General features: G+C 49.7%; 1 protein-coding gene across 2 annotated transcripts in view; it reads left to right on the forward strand.

Moving 5' to 3' along the window:
* The window catches only part of MRPL37 (mitochondrial ribosomal protein L37), a 13,150-nt gene extending 653 nt beyond the window's left edge, over positions 1–12,497 (forward strand). The window contains exons 2-7 of one of the 2 annotated variants that reach the window (XM_066597552.1): positions 1,913–2,096; positions 4,672–4,787; positions 7,183–7,368; positions 9,358–9,512; positions 9,679–9,879; positions 12,362–12,497. In XM_066597552.1, coding sequence (XP_066453649.1) covers positions 1,913–2,096; positions 4,672–4,787; positions 7,183–7,368; positions 9,358–9,512; positions 9,679–9,879; positions 12,362–12,439 — 920 coding nt within the window. In that variant the 3' untranslated portion in view covers positions 12,440–12,497. Of the gene's footprint in view, positions 1–1,912; positions 2,097–4,671; positions 4,788–7,182; positions 7,369–9,357; positions 9,513–9,675; positions 9,880–12,361 lie in introns of both variants that reach the window. The other variant, XM_066597551.1, reaches the window with a different exon arrangement.
* The last annotated feature ends 3,661 nt before the right edge of the window (positions 12,498–16,158 follow it).

The raw sequence follows: 16,158 nt of genomic DNA on the forward strand, positions 1-16,158 counted from the left end.
CTACCGAAATGTGTTTAAGCCCAAGTGAACGAGCCGTAAGAGCGACCCCCATAGTGGCAGCGGTACTAAGAGGGACCACCGGCCGCCCTTGGTGGCGGCAGTAGTAAAAGCAACGTTGCGCCCATTGCAGTGGTGCTGGTGAGAGTGACGCTCCCCCCCCCCCCCCCCCCGTAGTGGTGGCACGTGTAAGAGCGGCGCTCCCTGCCCCCGTGGCGGCGGCACCGGTTAGAGCGGCGCTCCCTGCCCCCGTGGCGGCGGCACCGGTTAGAGCGGCGCTCCCTGCCCCCGTGGCGGCGGCACCGGTTAGAGCGGCGCTCCCTGCCCCCGTGGCGGCGGCACCGGTTAGAGCGGCGCTCCCTGCCCCCGTGGCGGCGGCACCGGTTAGAGCGGCGCTCCCTGCCCCCGTGGCGGCGGCACCGGTTAGAGCGGCGCTCCCTGCCCCCGTGGCGGCGGCACCGGTTAGAGCGGCGCTCCCTGCCCCCGTGGCGGCGGCACCGGTTAGAGCGGCGCTCCCTGCCCCCGTGGCGGCGGCACCGGTTAGAGCGGCGCTCCCTGGCCCCGTGGCGGCGGCACCGGTTAGAGCGGCGCTCCCTGGCCCCGTGGCGGCGGCACCGGTTAGAGCGGCGCTCCCTGGCCCCGTGGCGGCGGCACCGGTTAGAGCGGCGCTCCCTGGCCCCGTGGCGGCGGCACCGGTTAGAGCGGCGCTCCCTGGCCCCGTGGCGGCGGCACCCGTTAGAGCGGCGCTCCCTGGCCCCGTGGCGGCGGCACCCGTTAGAGCGGCGCTCCCTGGCCCCGTGGCGGCGGCACCGGTTAGAGCGGCGCTCCCTGGCCCCGTGGCGGCGGCACCGGTTAGAGCGGCGCTCCCTGCCCCCGTGGCGGCGGCCGGTAAATGGTACCAATAAAAAACCACAACTCGCCATGCAATGAACTAGACCTCATACGCCATGTTGCCAGAAAAAAATGTAATGGCTTTCGAAAAGTAGAGACGAAAATAAAAAAAAGTGTTCTTAGGTCTGATACAAGCTGTGCCTTTAAGGGGTTAAAGAAGTTTCCAGTTTTTCTTTTTTTTTTACACTTCTGTCTATCCTCACTAAAACCTAGTGATAATTAAAGGGACCCTCTGTCGAGAAACAAAGATGGCCGCACCAGCTTCTCCTGACTACCTGATGTGCGCTAGTATTCATCAGGAGCCTAAAGACAATACTGGCTGCTGTGATATTTGATGCCCAGTGCTGCCCCCATGAGCAGTACTGGCCGGTCAGTGCAACATGGAGTGTCTTAGATTACCGATGCATGCATCAGATAGTCAGAGAAGCTGCTGCAGCCATCTTTGTTTCTCCAGGCATGGAGGGGCGATTTATTATATTTGCTGTTAAAATTCCGTCTCCTTTTGTTGTCGGGCGGCTGGGCTTCTGATCCATAAAGGTGGAGGATGCGGGCAGAGCACATGGCTGCCAATGTGTCATTAGTGAGGGAGTGCCGGATGTTCTGATGCCTGTTTTCATAGATCCTAGCGCAGGCTTGACAGGTGTGTGAGCCGACTCCAGCATCTTAAAGACCGTGAAAATGGAGTTGCTGCCCCTGTCACCCCGGCGTTGGCGTCTAACGGGGTTGTAGGCAATTGAAGATGGAAGCGACTTCAGAGTGAGCCACCAAGATACCCAATCACGCCGATCGCCAAGGGAGGGGGACAGTGCTGCATAATGGGAATCGGATTTTTAAAAATGTAACTGGATGACCCTTTTGAGGACGATGTTCTCCGTCACTCCTCCAGAGGCGCCACAGGAGGCTAGAACACTTTTTGCCAGGCGCCCCCACAAAATGATGTTCCGCCCCGTGTACTCAGGAGTAAGCACTTGGTTCATGTATGAGTTACTGTATGGAGTCTCATCTTCTGTCCGTCTGCTTTCAGGGGTGAAGCAGGCACTATGGCTGACAAAGTCCAAGTTACTTGAAGGCTTACCGCAGAGGATAGCGAGTCTGTGCGAAGACCCGGCCCATACATTCCCCAACCATGAAGAACTGGTGCACTATGCCATATCCAATGCCTGCCTGTGGAGCACCACTGAGGAGATGAGGGAGAGAGAAGAGTACTGGTGAGTGCGGCCATCAGACGGGATACTGGGGGATGGGAAAAGTTAGGAAGGTGGCAGTCATCAGAGACATCCCCTTCCAGAATAGGGGGGCTGGGGATCTCACTCCTGACAACGCCAGCTTTTTTCCGTCATTGGCCCCTGCAAGGGACAAACAGTATAACATGGCGGCCATTCAGGACCATCCATATAGTACAAGGACAAGTGGAGTCCGGCAAGACAGGAGCCGCTCTCACAGAACCACTCCCCGTTCTGACTTGTCGAGGAACGTCCAGTGCGGGTTTTGGAGCGGCTTGGTTGCACGCTTTTCCGTTGCGGCCGGCACTCCCATAGAGAAAAGCGCGGCTGCAACGGGAAAAAAAATTGTCAAGCTGCGGCCTGGGAATCCGCACCACAGCGCCGGCTTTGCCTTGACAGATTGGCCGCCCCGTGTGGACGAGATTTTTGACAAATCTCATCCACGTGGCCGGTTAATCCGGGGATGTGTGAACCCAGCCTTACACTGACAGACTTCACTGCTGGATCGCGGGCTTCTCGCTCTGCGCTTCACCTTCTATGTGAAGCGGGGAGCGTTTGACAGAACTAGAAGCCAGCCGTGGTTTTTAGGCTTACTGAAAAGTCTGCTTAACAACCTGTGAACGTATTTTGTGCGACAATCGTCCCGTGTAAACGGCCCGTTACCGTGTGCTGATTCTGAGAGCTGGATCCACTGTCCTGCTGGCGGAGTCGCTGCGTACATATATTACTTCTCTATTACGTCCCTTTTACACGCAACTATTATCACTCAAAATTCGTTGCGATAACCGTTACATGTAAACGCTGGCAAGATTTTCAGGCTAGCATAAAATCCATCATCTGATTGCTGGAAATTCTTTACGCTTGAATGCAGTTCGTTCAGCGTTTCCAGCAGCCAGCGATGGTTTGGTTTTGTCTATTCAATTAATGCGATGTTTACTCAGCCGCGAGGAGAACAGTGGAATTATGCAATAACAATCGCCTAAAGGCATCTAAGCAAACAACTCATGGAGGAAAACATAGATGATTAATTAGCTAATGGAGCGATTATGAGTGTGCGTAATTTTATGCAAAACCATCGCTAAATCTTTCGGGAGTTTGATCAATTCTTTGCATGTAAAAGGGCCTTTACACTTTGCAGCTGTACTCACTTTTTGGCTGCATTCACACGAACGTATATCGGCTCGGTTTTCACGCCGAGCCGATATACGTTGTCCTCGTGTGCAGGTGGGGGGAGGATGGAAGAGCCAGGAGCAGGAACTGAGCTCCCGCCCCCTCTCTGCCTCCTTTCCGCCCCTCTGCACTATTTGCACTGGGGAGAGGCGGGCCGGGGGCAGGGCTAAGTTTTGAGAATTAGCCCCGCCCCTGTCCCGCCTCCTTTCATTGCAAATAGTGCAGAGGGGTGGAGAGGAGGCAGAGAGGGGGTGGGAGCTCAGTTCCTGCTCCTGGCTCTTCCATGCTCCCCCCCCCCCCCCCCTGCACATGAGAACGACTTATATCGGCTCGGCGTGAAAACAGAGCCGATATATGTTCATGTAAATGCACCCTTTTGCTGCTGGTCACTGTGTACATACATTACTTCTTCTGTACTGGTCCTGAGTTACATCCAGTATTATACCCCAGAGCTGCACTCACTATTCTGCTGGTGGAGTCACTATGTACATACATTACTTATCCTGTACGTATCCTGAGTTACATCCAGTATTATACTGCAGAGCTGCGCTCACTATTCTGCTGGTGGAGTCACTGTGTACATACATTACTTATCCTGTACGTATCCTGAGTTACATCCAGTATTATACCCCAGAGCTGCACTCACTATTCTGCTGGTGGAGTCACTATGTACATACATTACTTATCCTGTACGTATCCTGAGTTACATCCAGTATTATACCCCAGAGCTGCACTCACTATTCTGCTGGTGGAGTCACTATGTACATACATTACTTATCCTGTACGTATCCTGAGTTACATCCAGTATTATACCCCAGAGCTGCACTCACTATTCTGCTGGTGGAGTCACTGTATACATACATTACATATACTGTACTAATCCTGAGTTACATCCTGTATTATACTCCAGAGCTGCACTCACTATCCTGCTGGTAGAGTCACTGTGTACATACATTACTTATCCTTTACTGATCCGGGGTTACATCCACTGGATGGGTGAAAACTGATAGATCATAGGGGTCCAACTGCTGGGAGAATGAAGGACCCGTGCCCCCCCCCCCCCCCACCCCCCACCCCATTTCATGGTTCGTTACAATTTCCCATTTCTGTAGTGCAGCGGGGAATGGAGCTGCTAGTGGCACCTGCGCAGCATTGGCTCCATTCCTCTGATGCATAGGCAGATAGCAGAGTACAGCGCTTGGCTATCAGTCTGCCCCATTGGTACGAATAGAGTGGCGCCGCTCTTATGTAAATGGCATGTTTAAAAGTTCCATTTTGTTTAGGGGCATTTTTTCTGTTGTGTTTTTTTTTTTTTCTTCCTCCTTTAAGAAAACAAATAACCCCAAAGAGGTAGAAAACTTTTAACACTTATTTCTTGTGTTTCTCGAAGTCCAAAACTGCTACAAAGCCTCCTGCAATTGTGCCGAACACAGTCCTGTACGTATCCTGCGCTTTCACAGAGGGCATTTGTGAATAGATGGCAGTTGGCAACTTCTTGGCATAAGGGTAAGGCTTGCCTATGAACTATAATCCTATAAAGGTTAACCCCGTGTGTGTGTCTATTATGGCTGAACCAACATTAGGCTGGGTTCTTGTGCTGAGAGCCCCGCTGTTCGCTGAAACAGGGTTGCAGCGCTCACCCAAACGCTGTGACCTTCAGCTGCCTGTCGGCTCCTCTCGGCAGCTGAAGGTGAAAGGCCTAGAAGTCCTATAAAAGATGTCGATAGAACTCTATGCGTCTGTCTTTAGCTGCTGAAAGGAGCTGGCAAGCAACGATGGCAGCTGAAGGGTGAGCGCTATAGCCCCATTGTTTTAGCAATCAGAGGAGGTCTGTACACCCGGACCTCCACTAATCAAAACTTTTGACATGTCAAAAGTTTGTAAAAAGCACAGTTACTTTATAAAGGGGTTTTCCAGCTTTCAACTTACTGATGACCTACTCAAGATAGGTCATCAATATTAGTTATGTGGAAGCCTACCATTTGGGGCCCCTGCTGCTCAGCTGTTCACTTGGCCACTGTCATGTGTATAGAGCCAGTGCTGATAGATTTGTACACATTGGTAATACAGGCAGTGTTATGATTGCCTGCAATTACAACACAAGCCACTGCAAAATGTATGGAGCTATTCGCCTCCAGCTCCAAACACAATGACAGAGGCCTGGTAAAAAGCTGATAGGTAGGGGTCCCGCGTTGCTTGCCTTCTGCCAATCAACTATTTCTGAACTATCTTGAGGCTAGGCAATCAAGACTTCAAAGCTTGACAACTGCTTTAATAGGCTGAAATCTATGGCAGGCTTCGGAGCCGTCACAAGGCCTTAGTCTGCCATGGCACCTTTGGGGGGCGTTCAGGGAATAGAGGGAGCCCCCTCTTCTGTCAAGCCATGACATGGTCAGCACTGACAACAGCATCTAAAGCAGGAGTGTCAAACTCATTTTCACCGAGGGCCACATCAGTCTTATGGTGACCTTCAAAGGGCCGATTGTAGGGCCGCATGCAGACGGCCAGGTTGGATCCCGCTGCGAGAATTCTCGCAGTGGGACCTGACTCGAGCCCCTGCAGGGACCAGCGCGGCACTTACCTGCTCCCGCGGCTCTGGCTCTGTGATGTTCCGGCTGCCAGCCCGAGCATGCCGCGATTTGATTTCCGCGTGAGATGTCGCGCGGACATCTGCATAGGATTTGCGTTTTCTAACGCAATCCTATGGCAGCTTCCACGGGCGGAAATTCTGCGGAAAATCCCACCGTGGAATTTCCGCCCATGTGCAGGGGGCCGAAGACTGTATAGGAAGGGCTCATTCACACAAGTGTATTTGCGTGTATTATGCAGGCATAAACGATTTTCGATTGCGCAAATATGCACCGCATTTGTGTGACTGAAATACGATTACGCCCGTGTGAATGATCTCTAATAGTGACCCTGATAGTGACCCCGGTACAAATAACGACCCCCCCCCCCCCCTTCACAGTGGCCCAATTAGTCATATTAACCCCCTCAGTAGTAATACCCCCATAGCAACATTAAGCGCCCCCCCCCACCCCCCCACCCATATACTTACCTCCTTCTTGCTGTCAGCGCCACTCCCCCTCTGCTCGCGCTGAGCCCGGGTGCACACTAACTTCAATGTGTGCGCCCGGCACGCTTCCTCTGAGTCCTCTCCTGCGGAACTGATGAGCAGGGGACTCAGGGGAGGAGGATCCCGGCTGCACACTGACGTCAGTGTGCGTCGGGATCAGCGGTAACAGTGCGATTACCAGCGGGGAGCTGCGGCACCCCAGCTGGTAATCGCTGCAGTGGTGAGCGGCGTCGGCACGCAGCGGGCCACATAACATGACGCATCGGGCCGGATTCGGCCCACAGGCCTTGTGTTTGACACGTGATCTAAAGAGTTAACAGTTGAGCTAGGAGTTGCCTCCAATTCCAGCCGCTGCAGCCTTGCGGTGGCTGTATTTTACATCCAGCGCCTATAGAGCACGCTTGGATCCTGAGCCCACTCCATACTAATATTGCATACATCTGACATTAATTATCAGATTGCATGAAGGGGTTAAACAGGTCCTCCGCTTAGGACAATCACTACTCGTTAGAAGGGTCTCTGGACAATTAGTTAGTGTTTTTGTACTGGAACTCCCAGAGATCAACTGTGAGGAAACCTGGCAGTAAATGTTCAGCGCCACCACCGGAGAAGTGAAGCATCCCACATCTCCTGAGTAATGCAGGACTGGTCGGGTCCTCCGCCGGCCGCGCCACTCTGCCCAAGAAGTGATGATCCTGGACAGAAGACCCCCTGGACAACCACTTTAATACAGACCAGATTGACTCCATTAAGCTGTATATTATGTCTTTACATGGCTGATCTATGCCCGACCTTCCTCCAATACGTACATTTTTCTCTTTGCAGACTCTACTATTTACCATGTGAGAGGTACTAACGGCTCCCTGATGAGCACCAAGACCCCGCTAGAACCTCTGGCTTCCTCCAGTGAAATCCAAGACACTGAGCCGCACGTCTTGGAATCCCTCTATCCGCTGTCTCCTGCTATCGATCTACAAGAAGTGAACGTGTACGAGGAGAAGGACTCTCTAGGTGCGTCCGGCCGTCGGCATCATGCAAATTGCAATTTTTTTATTTACAGAATTGTGACACTTTTCTGTAAAAAGCAAATCGCGTTCTTTCAGGTTGGAGTGAATCCCACAGCTTGTAAACACATGGTTAAAGAGGTATTCCGGTTAGAAGCATTCATCACCTGGTTGTAAAGGCTAGATCAGTGCGGGTCCAACTGCGGAGACCCCCACTAATCTCCACAACGCATGACCATGGCTGGAAGGAGCGATATTCAAGCCTGTGCCCTACCCTGTCAATCAAAGTCTATAGTGCTGATAGAAGACCGTCGAGCACAGCGCTTGATCACCACTCCATTCAAACACCTCCTAGCAGCAGTGCTGTCGCTGGGAGGAATAGAGGTCTTGGGGTCCCCTATTCTGGCAAATTTTGATTGACCTCAGATGCCTCTTCACTTGGGCATTTACAATGCAAGAACTGAACAAAAACTGATGTAAAAACTCATACACTTGGGGTAAAATGAGCCTGGTTTCCATTGACCACAATTGCTCTATTCTGTATGAATATAGCATTAAAGGGGTTGTCTGGGCTCGTTTCAACTGATGACCTATCTTCTGGATAGGTCATCAGTAGTTGATGGATGGGGTTCTATCGCTGGGGACCCCATCAGCTGATTATTTGGCCCGCTGCCATCGGTGGGCAGGGGGAGGAAGTGCAGGTGCTGGCTTCACTCCCATTGAAATCAATGGGAGCGCCGTGCTGCTATTCTGCTTTCTGCCCAGGAAGGGTGTCCTTAAGGGGAGCAGGAAATGCAGTAGGATCACGGCGCTCCCATTGATTTCAAAGAGAATTAGTTAAACATAACGATTATCACTCAAAAGATGTCTTTTATAATTATAATTGTTGTATCATTTACATCCCAAGATGATTGCTCAAATGTTGAGCGATCACCTTGCGCTCCTGAGGATGCAGAGAACAAGTGGGGGACCGCTTGTTCTCTGCATCCAGCTGTTCCCCTCTGGGAGTGCCTGGCCGTCATACAGCAGAGCGCTCCCAGTGGAGGATGCAAAAGTCAAGAGGGGTGTCCCTACTTCCCTTCTTCATCCAGCTTGTTATACAGCCGAGTGCTCTGAGCGGAGAATGCAGAAGACAAGCAGGGTGGCCCCGCTTGTCTTATGCATCCAGCTGTTCCCTGCTCGGAGCGCCCGGCTGTTATACAGCCGAGCGCTCGGAGCGGAGTATGCAGAAAACAAGTGGGGTGGCCCTGCTTGTCTTCTGCATCCAGTTGTTATACAGCCGAGCGCTCTCTGCGGGGTATGAAGAACCTAGCTGGACCGCTCTGTTCTTCATATCAAGCCTGTCATCAGGAAGCCGGATACAGCTGAAACAATAGTATCAGCTGTATCCCGCTGTGAATCCCTGATGAGGCTTATCGTCGTCTTTCAGCACGCTGAAAGACAACGATGAGCGACGGCATAACGAAAACTGCACGATGTCAGTGCAGTTAGACACGATTATTGCTCAAAAGATGGCTTTGAGTCATAATCGTTGTGTCTAAATAGTCCTTTAGTGCCCGCACTTCCTTCTCTGTCTGCTGATAACATCTGGCCTTCTGTAGTGGACCGGACGATCAGCTGATGTAGTGGGAGGGGTGGGGGGTCCTGAGTGGCGGATCCTTGCCGTATCAGTTGAAACTAGCCCAATCCCTTTCAGGCTTCTTAGGAGATCTACAATCATCTACGCTTTTCTATCCTACTAAAAAGTCAGAAACGGACAGGAACCAATTGTGAAATTTCAGGAATACGATTCCTTCGAGGTTTGCAGCTCAACGCTGTTTTGGGGAATGTAGGCAAAAGATATGTGAACCAAGTCTAATATCACTATGTAATTAATGTCTCCTGAGAAGCAATAACAACTGGCAACATGTTTGCTTTGTGATTTACTTTTGATCATTGTTTTGTTTTTCCTCATTGCTTCAGCTTCTGATTTATACATTTTCATCTTTTGTTGCAGGTTTTAAGGACGGGTTCCCGTATCCCCACCTGCACACTGTATACCTCACCGATCCATGTAGCACCAGAGCACAATTCCTTCCAGACCAGCTGAGGGCTAAAATGATTATGATCGCTTTTGGGGGTGCTGTAGCCAAAGCACGGCTCCTCTTTGGGGTGAGATCCGCATTCTGTATTCCTCCATCTTGTCACTTCTATAGAGGTCCTATGGATACAGCGTATAGACTTCCTAGTCTTTCTGCATCCGATCCAGCTGTCAGCATGTTCTTGGACCTTTGTGTCCCTATCTATACTAGAAGTATTTCTTGTCTTCCCCCAGAAGGATGTGAAGACTTTGCCACAGCCCGTTGTAGTGCAGAGCGTCGGCACGGACGGCCAGTTGTTCCATTTCATGGTGCTGCAGCTCAATACTTTGGATTTCGAATCGAACGATGGCATTAAGAACCTCGTCTGGATGGACGCAGACCAAGAACTATATGAGAGCGTGGCGTTTAAGCCACTCATTAAAAGGAAAGTGGTTCTGGTAAGTAGACGGAGGCTATTTGGAAACAGGCTGAATCTAATGGAAATAAAATAAATTTTTAGGTAGCGGCTTCTGTCCTTTCCTTTCTAACTTGTAGTCTGGACAGGATAGTGTTAAATTTGAGTTGCTATGCAGAATCTTTTATTTTGTGAGTTCTGGGCTTCATGATGCTTATTAGGCTCTTTTCATGCCTGCTGTTACATCATGAAAAGCTTATGACCTCTATGCTATACAATGGCATCTGTCACGACAACCAATCTAGTTTAACCCCTTAATAACATGGCCTTCGGTGTGGCACAAACTGCAACTAAGGCTACGGGACCCGTATGCCAGCTGTAATGAACAGCCGGCACCCGCGCTGTATCAAGAGGTCACCCCGTGATCTCTCTCTATACGTACCCCGACGCGGCAGGACATAACTGTACGTCCTATAGCGGAAAGGGGTTAAAAAGAGAATAAAACCTTATACGTTTAACCTCTTATTGACCTCCCATTTACAGCAGCTGTTAAAGGCCTTTTCACGGCACTGCATTAGAAGCTTTGCACTAGAGTACGGCATATAAAAAGATGACAAAGGGAGGAGGCTCCCTCTGTAACCCATGGGAGAGCCCTGTGATGTCATCGCAGCATCCCAGTGGATTGTTGTGGTTCCCGGAGGCTTGAAGATGGTCTCTGACTACTTCATGTACGGTGGCTGTTATCAGAGGTGGTACTGAAATGTTTCAGTGGGTTAGACAAACGATTAAATGTGATGGCATTTAAAGGGGTTGTCCCGCGCCGAAACGGGGTTTTTTTTTTTTTAAACCCCCCCCCCCCCGTTCGGCGCGAGACAACCCCGATGCAGGGGTTAAAAAAACAACCCGCACAGCGCTTACCTGAATCCCGGCGGTCCGGCGTCTTCATACTTACCTGCTGAAGATGGCCGCCGGGATCCTCTGTCTCCGTGGACCGCAGGGCTTCTGTGCGGTCCATTGCCGATTCCAGCCTCCTGATTGGCTGGAATCGGCACGTGACGGGGCGGAGCTACACGGAGCCGGCATTCTGCACGAGCGGCCCCATAGAAGACTGCAGAAGACCCGGACTGCGCAAGCGCGGCTAATTTGGCCATCGGAGGGCGAAAATTAGTCGGCTCCATGGGAACGAGGACGCTAGCAACGGAGCAGGTAAGTAAAAAACTTTTTATAACTTCTGTATGGCTCATAATTAAAGGGGTTCTGACATGAATAATTTTTTTATGCTTTAGCAGCCATTGTTCACTGGTCTGCCTAATGGACCCAGGGAACCCATGGGTTAATGGCTGCTAAAGCATAAAAAGATAACACTTACCTGTCCTTCTGTTGTTGTTGACATCGCGGGGGTCATCTCCCGGCAGGCGCTGTTCCTCCTCTTCTTCCTGCAGCAGCCGCGCCGCTCCGAGATCGCGCGCATGCGCAGTGGAGAGGTGCCCTCTGACAGGAGTCAGGACGGGCTGCGTCTCAACTGCGCATGCGCAGCACTCCGGAGTTCAGCCGGACGGACGGGCCGCCCACAGCAAGCACTGCTTGTGACGTGCTTGCTGTGGCCGGTCCGTCCGTTGACCTCGGAAGTGCCTGACGGACGGACCAGAGCAGGAAGCGGTCTTTTTGACCGCTCCTGCTCTGATTTAAAGGCACAGAAGAAGATGCCGGCTGCAGGGGACATGCCTGGCGATCGGGCCAGGCCAGGCAAGGTGAGTACAACTTTTTTTTTTTCATGTCAGAACCCCTTTAATGCACAATGTATGCCATACAGAAGTGTATAGACCCACTTGCTGCCGCGGGACAACCCCTTTAAGTCCCATAGTGGGACAAAAATAGTTACTATAAATAACTAAAACTGTACCTCTCCCACTTGGTATGTTTAAACCAAATCGTTGTTTGTTTTTTTTAACCATATCATAATAACCCCCATTAAAAAAAAAAAAAATTACATTTGAACCTGCATTGTGCATACTGTAAAAAAATATACAGTCAAACCTCTTGTTTTCTTCTTTTCGCCGATTTTGCCGGCAGCCCACGTGACCTCGCAGGTGCCATCCCGTCCTTCTCCCTGCTCTCGAGGCTTTAGCGTTGAAACGCCATTCTCTTTCTGGTAACGTGAGTTGAATACCCCGCCTCCAAGAAGAGAATGCTGTGATTGGCTCAGTTAATCACAGCTAGCGCTTGATGAGCCAATCACAGCTAGTCAATGTCATTCATTGAATGGCTGTGATTGTTTTAGACTGCAGTCCTGAGCCAATCACAGCATTCTCTTCCTGGCGGTGGGGTATTTCACCCACGTTACCAGGAAGAGAATAGTGTTTCAGCACTGAAGTCTGGAGAGCAGGGAGAGGGCCAGGACCGCCGCCTGCGAGTGAGTACATTTTTTTTTCTTTTTAATGTAGTGTAGCTGCAGCTTATATTAAGTTTTCAACCACACTATTACTAGCGGTATGTACTTCATGCACTTTTTTTGTTTCTTCCAGGTACCTGAGGGCGTCACGGGTTTCAGGCCAGAAACCTTTGTTAAATTCTGGGCTATGTACCTGCATGGAGCCGTCTAAGTTACTAGTAAAATATCTGTATATACAACGTATCGAATAAACCAAAATATTTATAGAAGGTTGTTCCCTAAAGTCTGTTTCATGCTGGGCATTACTATTGGAAAAGGCCTAACCTGGTAATATTCTTAAGAGGTGATAGAAAGCGTGAGACAAACTTCTGGAGGATGCTAGAAAGATGGCGCTTCGTTACTGGAATACTCAGAATTTGTATATGAGATATTTATCACCTCACCACATAAATAAATCTGACCTCTTGGACCCCCAGCAATTACTGGAATGAGCTGCCTAGAATGCTACATGTGAATGGAACAGCAGTAGGTAAGCGTTGCCACCACTCCATTCACGTCTATGAGAATCAGCCTTAGTCCCAAAGAAGTGAATGGAGCTCCAGTGCCACGTGGCACTCGGTGGGGGTTGTTCTTAGTATCAATACCAGAACAATCCTAAAATCACCAATCCTCAGAGAAATGTCTTGAGTGGGAAAACCACTTCAAAAGAAATCCATATTCTGTTGCATTTTTTATTAGGGAGTCTAGGATCTTACCCATGAAAACTTATACCAGGGCCCCACTGCGGCCAGAGTGGTGCGTTACACAGAACAGTCATTTGGGTTCCCGCAATCCAATGAAATCTGAACGATTCATTATATCGGTCCGTGTAAACGCATGCGCCAACGAGAATGTATCGCTCGAAAGAAACAGGCCCCCGTTCACTTATGAACTGTCTTACTGTGAATGGAGGCGGCGGGTACAATCCCCAGCCGCTCTGCCTCCAGTCCGCGATGCTCATTCTTGGGTAAAAGCACCCGCTACAGCTTACTGCCACAAATACGCACTGACTATCATTATGTAACCTCTTTTTTCATAAATGGTGATTGTCCGCCGGGCAGCTTTTGTGACCTTTGACACATGGAATATTTCTGCAAGACGTGTGAAACTAGACTAAAAGATGCAGAAAGCTCTGCACCAAACCCCACCTTTATGGAGCAGAAATCCACAGCAGCACCTCTAGGAGGGTCTTGTAGAAATATTTTTAAAAAATTGGCCCCCCTGTAGAAAACATGAGTCCCTACTGCTCCATCCTGCTGGTGGCATTTGTCACAGGCTGCAATGATTGCACACCAAGTCAATAAAAGCTATGTAAAAGGGGCTGGATGGGACTTAAACGTCACTCAGGTGTAAGAACAGTGTGAGAGGGGGAACGATCCTCCAGCTAGTTTGCAACACAACTGTAATAGCTGTAAGAAACCACTCTGCATAAGGCCTCAGGGTGCCTGCTCACATGCTGTACAAGCCAGGGGGAGAAAATTCTCCACATAAAGAATAAAACCTGCACTGAACGGGCGATGCTAAATCAGCGGCGTGCCTGCTTATATTGCAGTTTTTAACCCTTTCCAACCCACTGTCTGACTTCTGAAGACATTATGATTTAAGGCTGTACAGCTCCGATGTTGGAAGACGTCCGTCGGGGTTCTCTTACTGTATATTGCCAACCTCTCTGCTGTCGGAGCCTATCCAACGTGTCACATCATGCAGTAGTGGCTTTAGTCAGTACATATCACCGTTGTATAACAGCAGAAAAAGAGTAAGTCCCTTAGGAAAACCAGGATACAAATTGGATTGGAAAGGGTTAAAATAAAAGGTAAGCTGTCAGCTTTGTGCCCCATAAACTAAGCCTATGCGTTCAAAGCAGCTGAGTCACTAAGTCCGGGGAGGTGAGTGTTATACTTCACAGTTGTTCCCCTGCTGGCAGCCATCAAACCCACCGCTTTACACCTCATTATTTAATGGCTGTTTCATGCAGCTGAGAAACTCGGGAGAATTGTGTGTTACAAGACTCACAAATCTCACTAGATTAATGAACCCTCGTTCTTTTGAGTAGAGTCCTATACATGAGCGATAGTTACTGCGATGCAGGAACCCATGACTGCATGGCCTAGCTTTTCACATTCCTCAAAACGCATTGCCCGTTTTCATTGGGGACAGTAAAGGCTATGCAAACAACGAAGATGGCACAATACCTCTGCAGCGCCACCTATTGATGGCAGCATTCCTTCAAATCAATGCATGACCCTTTAAACAAGTACTTAAGGTAATGATTGGGAATTGAAAAGCAAGCCAGAATGCCATACCCAGACAGCTATTCTGAGGTTTTGGCCCTCAGGGTGCAGTAGGTTTAGAGGCCTATGACATGGGTCAGGAAGGGGATCATCACTCCTTAAAGAAGAGAGCACCTAGAAGGTGACTGAGGAGACTTATAAGGCCATGAATGCTCATCTAGGTAATATGCAAATAAGGGAGATGGAACAATACCTCTGCAGCGCCACCTATGGGATAGCAGCATTCCTGAAAATCAAAGACATTGCAGTGTGTGATGTGGGGTTTCCAATGGGAAACACTTGCCGATCCTCTAAATGGGGCTGAGTGCTTCACAGAAGTGATGAGGCGTTTTTGAAAAAGAACACCTCACATGCGTGTGAAAATGCAGGCTGGCAATCGCAGTATCAGGCCCAGTTTCTCAGCCCCATATCGGGGTACCCTAATGTGTATGGTACACACGTAATAAACAGCATGTTGTATTTCTCCAAATATTACGCATGCAAGAGCCCTATCGGTCTCTATGAGCGCATTCTGAACACAAGGCATACAATTATTTTGCGTATTTGCAACATTTATGCATACGGCTTGGAGACAAGCGAAGGACATTGTAGGGGCCTCCAGGGACCACCGCCCCCTCCGAGCTGTTGTCTGGATATTAGAGGCCATTATACTGTGGCTGTGCAAAAGTGGGAAAAACCAGCCAAGAGCCTCATCCTCTAGTGAAGATGCAGTTCTCAGAGCGCCGCTGACAAGTCATCAACACAAGTAAATGGGGCCGGTGGGGTCATGGTCTGTGCCAAAAGGGTCTTTCCATGAGGTTGGGGAACTTCTGCCATTCCCTGCTTGCATTCATTTTTGCAAATTTAGATTACACAATACATACAATTCAATACACAGGTAAACCACCGTACATGTTACATATTACAATATAGCCATGTGAGCCCGGCCTTGTGGCCCAAAGCCGTCCGGGCAGCATTTTATTTTTCAATTGCCGTTTTACAAGTGGAAGTTTATTGACCGCTATATAAACAGACCAAAATTCAGTTGCCTGACAGCTTGGGCCGATGGCCACCAACAAAGACACCCGAGTATATTAGACATGTGGTGGTGGCACAGACAGGTTTTAAAGGGACCTGCTTTTTATTCTCTCTCTCCTTCCCTCCCCCCGGTCAGCACAATGCAGCAAGTTTACAGAGCTGGATCGCTCTTAATGGATCCAGTAAAGGCAGTCGGTCCCAAAGCTGTTTTGTGGCAGTCCATCTGCTCATCCCCTTTGTAAAATGTGGGCACCATCATGCTGTACCCCAATATACATATTAAGCCATGTTCATACAAAGCCATATTTACTACCATTCTGCAAAAACCTACAAGTCTCAGTACTGCAGCCGATTATATGAGAATTTTTTAAACAATTTCCCCAAAATACAATGGAAGCAGATGTAGGCATGCAGGGGTTTAGAAAGCCCAAAGCATGTCCTAGACTACAAACTTCTGTGGGACTAGGAGAGAAAAGGCTGCTCTGCAATACCAACACTGCCCACAAATAAGAGTAGCGCTGTTCCTGGAAGAAGCCATGTTTCTCTAGTCTCATATTCCCTGATGGAGCAATGCCTGTGTTAA

This window comes from Eleutherodactylus coqui, chromosome 3 (assembly GCF_035609145.1).
Source record: "Eleutherodactylus coqui strain aEleCoq1 chromosome 3, aEleCoq1.hap1, whole genome shotgun sequence".
NCBI lineage: Eukaryota > Metazoa > Chordata > Amphibia > Anura > Eleutherodactylidae > Eleutherodactylus > Eleutherodactylus coqui.